Source organism: Curcuma longa, chromosome 5 (assembly GCF_044706935.1).
Source record: "Curcuma longa cultivar G26 ecotype Majalengka, Jawa Barat chromosome 5, ITB_CL_G26_1.1, whole genome shotgun sequence".
Classification (NCBI taxonomy): domain Eukaryota; kingdom Viridiplantae; phylum Streptophyta; class Magnoliopsida; order Zingiberales; family Zingiberaceae; genus Curcuma; species Curcuma longa.
This window is the reverse complement of record NC_133865.1, coordinates 4,365,508-4,376,092: the sequence shown is the minus strand read 5'-3', so window position 1 is coordinate 4,376,092 and position 10,585 is coordinate 4,365,508. Positions and strand designations below refer to the sequence as shown.

The window sequence follows — 10,585 nt, the reverse complement described above, 5'->3', positions numbered from 1 at the left end:
TGATATGACTAAATAACTACATCAAATGAGTCCATGTGAACTGATGCCATTACCTTTGTCATATGTGCATGGCTTTGGACTGAATCCAAAATGTTATTCTCCAGCGACTCATAATCTTGTACTCACCTGGATTATTATGGAACTTCACATGGAGACCACTTGTGCTTTCTGCTGTTGCTGAAATGAACTTGGGAAGTGAAAAAGTTATATTGAGTTTGTCAAGCAAATTTATGAATCATTTTAGTTTTAGTTCATAGTTTTTTGACATATCATATGTTTCTTTGAGACAAACATCAGTTGTTCCTCAAAATATATATTGCTATTTGTAGATCAGAAAAACCAGTAGCTGGATTCCTTTTTAAGGATATGATAATGACTAACACTTGTTAGGTTGATTGTTCTCTTCCTTTGTTTTTTTATTTTCTCCCAGTGAACAAATTTTCTTTTGCATTTTCACCACCCAATTATCGGTATATTGTTTTGGCAAATGGTAAATGGTAAATGAGTATTGGTGAATAATACTTTACTAGATTTTTGTGATATGCACCGATACAAATTGTTGTGATTATATTTCTCAGTATCTTTTCATAATTTTTCTCTTCATTGATGTGTTAGGTGATTTTTAGGAACCCAAAATCTTGTTGAGTTGTGGGGTTAGTGGAAGCTTGCTTACTGCTTAACTTTATGTGTTGCAGACGCGCCCTGGTTCTCAGTATAATGAAAGAGGGCATGATAAACCAGCTTTACCTAATAATGCGATAGCAGAAAGTCGAAAAAGTTCTTACTATGCTTCTTTGGAGTTTGTTCAGTTGTTATCTGACACATCTTATGGACTAGTGGACATATACCCTATTGAAGATCGCAAAATTGCTCTTCAAGAGGTTAAGCTATTTTCACTTATCTGTTCCACAGAGCATTTTCTAAAATGTTAGTTTCCTGGAATCATTGACATTTTTGGTTCTTTTGTTGACAGTCTCTTACTGAGGTCAATTCACATGTTGCCAAGGCCCAAATATGTGGAGGTTAATGAATTAATCTTATTTTCTTCCTCTGAAAATCCATCATCTATAGCTATACATACCATGCAGTTCTATCAAGTGTACATGAACTGCTAAAAATATTATGATATATGATGACAGCTGTTTGATGACATTTGGTTTTATTTGTAAAACATTTAATCCAAGGGGCTCTTTTTATCTTTCATTCAATGCTCATATATATTTCCAAGAGTATTCTTGAATTGTACTAATGTTGTATTTTGCTGCTTGCTAGATTTTATTTCATAAATTATAGACTAATATAAACAAAGCTATTAACTGTGGATATGGTTTATTGATTGATCTCTTAAGGGTTTCAACTATTTTCTCAGGTGTGTGCTTTCCCATGGGAAAGGGAATGTTCCGGGTGGTTAATATACCTGTGGATGAAGCTGTTCTCCTTAATTCTAGGGAGAAGGCACCTTACTTAATGTGTGTTGAAGTTTTGAAATGTGAAACACTCAGGTAATGAGACGTTAAACAACAAATTAGAAGTTTCCTCTAATTGTCAGATGGTGATAGTTAAAACCATGTTTCAGTGTATTTGACCATTTGCTTTTGGCACTTATACTTATCACTTGATGTTATTGTATACACTTTTTCAACCTAGATTTATAACATTGTCCTATATATCACAAGTCAATTTGTAATTAATGTATCTTGTAGGAGAACATGGTTCATGTTCTTGTGTTCATCTTAGTTTTGACTAATGTTGTTTTCATTTTTTTCCTAGTCGTGCAAAGACAACTGATGCTCAAAAGCTCTCGAGAGGAGGAATTCCCTTAGCCAATGGCGATGCACAATTACGAAAGCCTCCTCCATGGGCATACCCTTTGTGGAGTCAAAATAATACTGTAATTATGATTCTGATGGAATCTTAAGTCGACTTCCCGAAGCTATTGTCACGAAGCAATGGCTGAGTTATGGGAAGCAAAAGTGAAATATGTCCATGTTAGTTTGTCTGTTGAGAGTAAGATTGTTCAGGAGATTGACTCAGTATGGAAGATTCAACCAGATACCATTGATGGGAATGATAGACGTGACAAGTCAATTACAATCGATGAAAAAAATGCCAGAATGGATTGCTGTCAATCTGTCTGCAATCCCTGGGGTTAACATGGAAGATGTAGAGGATCAGGAGCCTTCAGCTTCAAAAGATCATGTCGTGTTCCTAGCACAATTGCTATTGAGGAAAGTAAAGGTGGGCCTGTAAGTGGAATAAATTGCTATAGGGATACTTTTGGGTAATTGACTGTGAGGATAAAATATTTTGAGTCAACTATTTTTTCTGGGTTAGACCTTTAATTTTTATGGAATGATTATTCTTCATGATACTTGATGTTTCATGTGTCATTAAACAATAAAATATCATGATTTGTGATATGTCATATATGTATTTGATGTTGTAAGAAAGAAAACTTAAGAAAAAGTGAGTGATTACTCAAAAATAGCTGATAAATGCATGGATGTTCTTTCCTCTTGTATAAGCTATGTTGCCTAATTCTATAATGTCTAGATGGTATGTCTTGTACAACTATGTTATTTAGTTATTCATATAATGTCTATTTATCTCAGTAGCAAGGATTTTTTTCAATAGTATGTCTTAACTATCTTAATGAACTTGTGGTTTTATCATGCTACTATAGTCAAACTCTTAGAAGGAATATGAAGTTTGAGCACTTAGTTATATATGCATATTTATTCTTGGTAGGCAGCAACAGCTAAGGGATAAACTCCTCCTGGGCTTCTTGTTAATGTTGCTGGTCAAAATTCCCATGATAAAAAACCAAAGGTACTTTTTCCTTCTGGTGCTTCATTCTTTCATGTGTCCATTGAATGAAATATCTATCTATTTGATGGATGGTGACATTCGAAAAACTGGTGATGTCCAATGAACTTTGGGAGGAGAAGAAAGAGCAAATTCGAAGGCCATCAGCATTTGGAAAGTTACTTGAGTGGGACTTAAGTTTTGTGAGTTACTAATATCTTTCTTCCCCTTCTAGTGGAGAATTAAGAGTGAAACTCAGGCAAAATTTTCCACTGAAGAAGTTTTACTATTCTTCAGTGATACAATCAATCTATAGAATTGATTGACTATCTGATAAGAAGCAGCAGAAATATTACTTCATCATTTTATATTAATGGAGTTTCTATACATAGGGACTTAATAGATAGTTGAAATGTTTTAGAGAACTTGATATTGGTTTATCAGAGATAATTGGAAGGGTTGAGATAAGGAATGAATGTAATATTACTTCTCCTTCTTTCAGCATTGTAAAGTGTTCCTAGTTCATGGACATATTAGTGCCACCATAAAATTTTCCGTGAGAATTCAAAAAATTCAAGAATGACAAGACTTCAAAAATCTCTCTAAGGGATCTTCATTTCCTAGTGTTTTGACTTTTTTTTCACAAATGAACCTGATACTCTTCAAAAGTAGGAAAGAAGCAAAAATATGTATTAAAAAGTAGAGGCCGAAAAACAATTTGCACTAGACTACTACTTTGAAAGGTGTTGTAGTTTCTTAATTGAGTTTGGTACATATATTGAGACTAAATAAATTTGATAATCTTTTGTAGGGTATAAGTTTTCTCCTCAAGACAAAATCTTGCATGTTATAAAATAAGCATTTTTTTGGTATTTCTGAGATCCTAAATTAGTTAGAAGATTGTAAGCTTGAAGTGAAATAGATTGCAATGTGCTTTGCTTTAACAGGTCTTTTGGAAATTCATAAATAATAATGGAGTGAACCTTGAATCTTTGACACGATCACTTAGACAAAATTCATAAGGATCTGATTTTTAGATTTATTACATTAGACGAAGTGTCCAACAAACTACACTATCTTTTTGACTGATTGCTATATTATATTATATTTATTTCTTAAAAACCACTAGGTTATGAATCATCCATGATAAATATTGCAACTCAAGTATTTGTTGATGCATTGAAATGATTAAATTTAATTTGTTTTTCATTATTATGTTTTTTTAGAACAATTGATGCCTTACATTTCAACTTGGCCATGCCTAATTCTTTTTCTCAAGTAAATAGGTTATTGTGAAGAGTGGAGATGATTGTAGACAGGAGCACCTAGTTGTACAGGTAGTTTCACATTTCTATGGTAATTACAAATGCTGAGGATTTTGTTTGAAACTTTGAATTGTCACCAATGGTTAGGCTTTCCCAAGTAAGATGCTGATAGCTTTGCTTATTTTCCTTTATTGGATTGTTGCTAATTCCTTGAGGATATGGCTATCCTTTAAGATATACAAACTTCAAAGGAATCATGATGTTGTTATCCTTTTGCACAGGTGATGTTGTGGGCATGTTATCCTTTGAGTTGATCGTATTGATTATATGTTTTACCATTAGAAATGATTGTTTGCACAAACAGTTCTATAACAATGTCAAGGTTGTTGTTGCTTCCCTATGGACACTTGATGTGTATATATATATATATGTATGTCAGTGATTTGTGTCTTTGTGATGTATCTTCTACTTTTAATAAACATGAAAGCAATTTAATAAGCATTAAGGTGGTATTTGATATGAGATAATCATGTAACATTCTCATTGATTTTTCAATTGGGAATGTTAATCATCAACCTTGGTTGAGTTCTATTTAGTGATTTAAAATTTTAAGTAACCTAGTTTACTTTGTATGGGAATCTAAATTCTTTATGAGGGTGGTGGTAACCAAGAGTCCAAGATAAAGTTATTCACAGTCATGTTAGTTGTAACTATTTGGGGTCTTGTCTTTGAGTTCTTTGTAAGACTAACAATTATTGTTTGACTATGTAAGAGTCGCTTGTCCTGGAACACCTGATGCATCCTTCATTTATTGAGAGATTTAAGTGTTGAAGGCAATTTTCTCTGCTTCAACATTCGACACAGGGAATGTTATGCTTAATAATCCTGCAAACCATCTTATGATTATCACTATTAACTTCCAACTTCTTATCCTTCATCTACCTCTTCCCTCTTTTCACGGCTTCATACTCATCTTATAATAAATTATAGGACAAAAACATCATTCTCACATTTGATTATAATGAGGCATAAGTTGTAGGCCAAAGAACTCTTGTAATATTGTTAAAACTGATCTAAAAAAATGTGAATACATGGTTGAAGTAGATCTCTGAAAATTTTCATCTTATTGTTTCTTGATAATAAGATTTGACTCTTTACTAGAATGTTGTGTTTTTAATATCAAATATATACCAAGTGGATGGTCACCCACTGTGGTTAAGACCTTATGAGGTTCTTGTTACATCTTCTTATACAGCACTAATCGAGACTATCCCTGATACGGTGATTCTTCTCTCCATTAAGAATTTATTGCTATCTCCTTCCTGGTATATATAAATTTCTGTTGATTCTCAATATTTATATTTTTTTTTGCAGGCCTTAGTTCATTCAATAAAGAGTAGATTCCCTAATATCTCAAGTTTGCGTGACTTTTTCATAGCTAAATATGAAGAAAATTCATCAAATTTCAAGCTTGCACAGGTATTCAAATTTCTCAATTGTCACTTTATTTTGTTTGGTTGACCATCAAAATTGATCGATTATGACATTCTTTGTGATAATTCACTTATATGTAAACATGCTCTCAGTTACATCTTTAGATAAGATACTTGCAACAATTCTTTTATTGTCCCTTTTGAAATTTTTTGTTTGTTACAAATCTAGATGCTTTAAGGTGACTTTAGTATGCAACTAATATGACAGTGCTTTATCACTTGTGTTGTGCAATTGCTATGCAAATGTCAGGTTTCTTTACATCTTCACCTTTATTCTCAAAGTTCCAATTTTGTTTGATTATAAGTGCTTAATTGAGAGTTGCTTTGTGATATGAATCTGTCCCCTAATATGATTTTTCTTGCATGTGCTATCAAATTTTCTATGGGATTCATTTTTCAGTGTTTCTGCAGGACATATGGATTCAGTTACTTGTAAACTCTTATATGCCATTTGTTACTGGATTTTCTCATCGGAGAATAACACTTATTATCCTGCTCTTATTTGGTTGCTTGACAGAGAAACTTTGTTGAGAGCATGGCAGGATATTCAATACTATGTTACCTGCTTCAGGTACTCCTGGGTACAACTTCCTTCAAGTTTTTCTGAATTTAGCTTGTCATGTTTGCTCAAACATTTGAATGCTGTAGTTAAATAAATACTATTCACTTTGATTGCTTAGGTGAAAGATAGACACAATGGCAACATCTTATTGGATGAAGAAGGGCACATTATTCACATTGATTTTGGTTTTATGCTATCTAACTCTCCTGGCGGTGTAAATTTCGAGAGCGCACCATTTAAATTAACTCGCGAGCTTCTTGAGGTGAGATAATTGGAGTTATGTTCAGAATCTATTTACAGCATTTTTTCTTTTAGTGTTTCACAATGTCCCTTTGATGCCAGGTGATGGACTCTGATGCAGAAGGAAGTCCTAGTGAGTTCTTTGATTATTTTAAGGTGATAAACATTGTTCTTTGTTGATGGTAGCCTCTACTGCAACTGTTGTCGTCATTTACTCATCCATGCTCTCTGCAGGTTCTGTGTATCCAAGGATTTCTCACTTGCCGTAAGCATGCTGAGCGTATAATTCTTCTTGTGGAGATGTTGCAGGTAACATGGACAGGCTTTTTTTTTTTTGTATCTTACTTTGGTTTGAGATGTTTCTTTCACATAAGCTTTCTTTAGTTTAAGGATCTTTTTTTGGTGCTCCTTATCTGTTTTTTCTCTCGAACTTATGTTTTTGCATATGATGCTTTCTCAAGAAGACTCCATATTTTTGTTGTTGTTTTATGTTCAAGAAAGGAGAGCATTTCTTATTGAATGAAGTGGTTTCTTTGACATTTACAGTATGTTGGGATTTGATTAGTTCTAATATTTTAACTTGTCCTTATATTTGGTCAGATTTTTTTTTTTTTGCTAATATGAACTATGAAATTTTCTTATAGAATCTAGAGGGTTGTCAACCAATTTCTTCATGAACTGGCATAGTTCCATTGACGTGGATTTATAGTAACTGAATTAGTACAAGGATTAGCATTCGATTGATTTATAATAACTGAGCTAGTGCAAGGATTAGCGTTGGATATACTTGTTCAGTTATTCCCATCAAACTGGCCATTTCACGTAACTGTCTGTTCTCCACGTATGGGAAACGAAAGCTTAAACTTTGTTTTTCCAAGAGGAAAAGGCAGGCAGATTATATTTGGTTTTTGACTGCTACATTTGGTTGTTGCCTAGCATCTGGACCATTCTTCTTTCACAACATGCAAGTAGGATTGGTATTTGGTAAGACTAAAAATATGGCCTTAGATTTCAATGAGAAATCATTTATATCGCAATGACAAATTCCATATTGCTAAATCCAAGTGGTTGCAAATTGCAATTTACTTGTTTGACAACAGTGTCTCTCAAATAGCTGGGTAACTCTATTTTCCAGATCTATATATCCTTTAGGTAGCTAGGTTACACTTTTTTTCTATGTTGGCAATCCTTTAATTGAAATGAAAATATATGCTAGAATTGAGATAATTAAAACAAGGAGTTTTATGCATAAAATATGATTTATTTTCCTAGTAGAATCAAAATTCTCTTTGTTTGTCCATAATCATCATCATTGTCAAGCTATATAAGCCCAACTCTTTAGGTTGGCTGCATAGATCTTATTTGTCAATTGAACAAGAAGCAAGGCTATCACCAAAGATATTAAAATTAAGTCATTCTTTAGTGAGATTGCTATAGTGCTTGTATTGGTCTGAAAATTTAGTGGAACACCAATTTCTAACTGTGCCAGTCGTAGAATTTCAATTCATGATTTGATCTTTCTACATCTCCAAAAATATCTACTGGTTTAGAATAAATTGTCCAAGTTTTATGTTTCAATCAAACAAAAATATTCCTTTGTTGTGGAAACAGATATCTTGTACGACCAGGTCAAGTTCACCAACCAACAAGTACACAAGGAATGGAAATTTTAGTGAGGGTGAGGTACCGTGATTTTTATTTGGTGATGTTAGGTTAAACAAAGATCTTATTTCTTATGGGCATAAGAGAGAGATTCACTGACTGGAAAACTAAGAGGGTCCTCCACCATGGGAAACTGCCTAATGAACAATTATTATTTTTTTGGAAACCTAAAGTACAAATGTATTTTGGCTTTAAGAGTCCAAATTACCATAACCCTTGCTCATTTTATTTAGTTTGATAATCTCTTTTCCTTGGCGATTCTTGAATTTACGCAGTAAGAAAATTGCTAGGTAAAATCATTGCTAAATTTATAGCTCTGCCTGTAGGACTCTGGATTCCCTTGCTTTAGGGGAGGAACTAGAACAATTCAAAATTTGAGGAAGAGATTTAATTTAAGCCTTACAGAAGAGGTCTAATTGTTTATTCAAATTTATGTTAGTTTTATGGCAAATATTGCTGAATTTTAACTGTTTAATTAATGTTCAAACAGCAATGTGTCTCCTTGGTGCTTTCCTTGATCAGTAGCAGTTTAGATGCATGGCGAACAAGGCAATATGATTATTACCAGAGGGTACTTAATGGAATCTTATGAGGTGCCGTATCAAAGTATTACAATTTACAATTTTTTCCCTCTCTCCATCTACTTGTGCAAAGAAAGTTCACAAAACATGCCAAACAAAGCAGTTTGTTTCTGTTTGTTAGTAGGGATGATCTTCTTCACCAGGTGGGCTAACTACTATCTGTCACTCCATTGAAATTTGTGAATACCCTAGAAGAAAACTTCAAGCCTTTGTTGTAAAGAAAATCTGATGCTCAGCATATTCCAGTTTTAGAAGGAAATCCAAGACTGCTATACGGTTTTGTTTTAGTCAGTATGAGACATATCTCGATTTTGTCATTGACATTATAGTAGGGCAGTCAAGATAGAGATTGTAGATCCGAGTGGATTGTACAGAACCCCCTAACCTGGCTAAGAGTAGTGACATTAGCATCTCAGGTGATTGGAGTGGTACGACAGCTTGAGATTCAAGAAATGACAAATGTTTGTTCGGTGAAACTAATGGAGCAGTCATGGTTATATCAGTAGCCGCTATTGCTTCATATGTTTTTGTCACATTTTTGTGTTATTAGATCACATTTTTCATTGCAAATCCGTTAGCATCACATGTTGATGCATGCAACATAGTTTTTGTGATATTGTTTGTATGTAGTCTTCGGGATATAGTTGAGTTGGTTACAACGAAGCAGAATTGTTGAAGTGGACAAAGGTCGAATCTCGACGAAGTCGAGGCAATGTTCTCCTCCGTCATAGTCAACTTTAGTTTTTCGATTTATCTCTTCATATATGGTAGTGGAGTTGTTGGCGTGACGGATTCTATTTTTTTGTTGAAGTGATATTGTTTGTATGTAATTTTAATCCTTTCGTGATCGCTTTAGAACACATTAGCACGAAGCTTGTTCATTTTTGTATTGCCTGAACGAGATGTAACATTTTGGTGGAATATTTGTTTTTTCAATGGTCATTAAAAAATTCTAAATGTTTGATTATTAATACGAGGTTTTTTTAAAAAAATTTTATTTATGTTGCCATTGCAGTGCTAAACATATTTCTCACTTTAAAATCTTAGATATCATAAATTGCAAAGAATTAATTATATTGTCAAACGGTTTTGCTCTAGCCTTGGCTACAATTCTGATGCTTGTTTATGTCTTTCAAGATGATATTTTTGTCAAACGAAATTTTAAAGAAACATCTTCATGCCCTGAAAACCAAATCGCTACAGTGATTCGATAGGAAGGAATGGAGTAGAATGAAACGCTGATGGCTAATGAGTTGAAAAAAGAATGGAATGGTATCTAAAGTGGGACGATCCATCTCATGCCTTAAATTTAGTCGTATTACTGCTGTGCTATGACAAGTGAAATTATTCATTTCATGTGATGTGGTGGGAACGACAGGCGTCACATGGTAGGTCCGGGATTCAAATCAGGACTCGATCAATGCAAACTCTAATCAATTCCATTCGATACAAAGCTCAAGTCAAGTCGGCCCGATTCTTCCAAGATCGACCCCAGTCAGCTCAATACCAATTTTGCTTGTGATACTGTCAATATCTGACTAGTTCTAGATCAGCAAGATGTACCTACATGACTTCACACCGAGGTGCCAAGTCAGTCTGAGCTGACATGAGATTTGACTTGTTGAGTTGTCGAATTGTTGAGTCATTAAGCCGAGCCTTTTGAGTCGGTTGAGCTCTTTAGTCGATGTTGGTAGACCACAAGCAAAGATGGGTCATGATTCCTATTTTCAATATCTCCTCCACCTTCTCATGATCCCTATGGGTATCTCATACTTATGAAAGACCATAAGGGTACGTTTAATTCAAGTTATTATATATAACCTTGATTATGTGATCACTAGGTAATCATATAATCAAGATTTGGGATATAAAACATAATTTAATGTTGTTTGATTCAACTTATTATTTGGAAGAATAAAACATAACCAGTTTAATATTTACTATATTACTTTTAATTTAATTTATTTTTAAATTAAA

The 10,585-nt window shown here is 33.6% G+C and overlaps 1 protein-coding gene across 1 annotated transcript in view; it reads left to right on the top strand.

The window, feature by feature from the left end:
• Nucleotides 1-9,225, top strand: part of LOC141829736 (phosphatidylinositol 4-kinase beta 1-like) — a 10,186-nt gene extending 961 nt beyond the window's left edge. The window contains 19 exon segments of the mRNA XM_074717259.1: nucleotides 696-881; nucleotides 974-1,022; nucleotides 1,370-1,502; nucleotides 1,771-1,912; nucleotides 1,914-2,076; nucleotides 2,114-2,197; nucleotides 2,200-2,246; nucleotides 2,749-2,856; nucleotides 2,919-3,008; nucleotides 4,092-4,161; nucleotides 5,254-5,351; nucleotides 5,445-5,549; nucleotides 6,081-6,134; nucleotides 6,244-6,387; nucleotides 6,468-6,521; nucleotides 6,600-6,674; nucleotides 8,354-8,437; nucleotides 8,518-8,620; nucleotides 8,733-9,225. Coding sequence (XP_074573360.1) covers nucleotides 696-881; nucleotides 974-1,022; nucleotides 1,370-1,502; nucleotides 1,771-1,912; nucleotides 1,914-2,076; nucleotides 2,114-2,197; nucleotides 2,200-2,246; nucleotides 2,749-2,856; nucleotides 2,919-3,008; nucleotides 4,092-4,161; nucleotides 5,254-5,351; nucleotides 5,445-5,549; nucleotides 6,081-6,134; nucleotides 6,244-6,387; nucleotides 6,468-6,521; nucleotides 6,600-6,674; nucleotides 8,354-8,437; nucleotides 8,518-8,619 — 1,788 coding nt within the window. The 3' untranslated portion in view covers nucleotide 8,620; nucleotides 8,733-9,225.
• The last annotated feature ends 1,360 nt before the right edge of the window (nucleotides 9,226-10,585 follow it).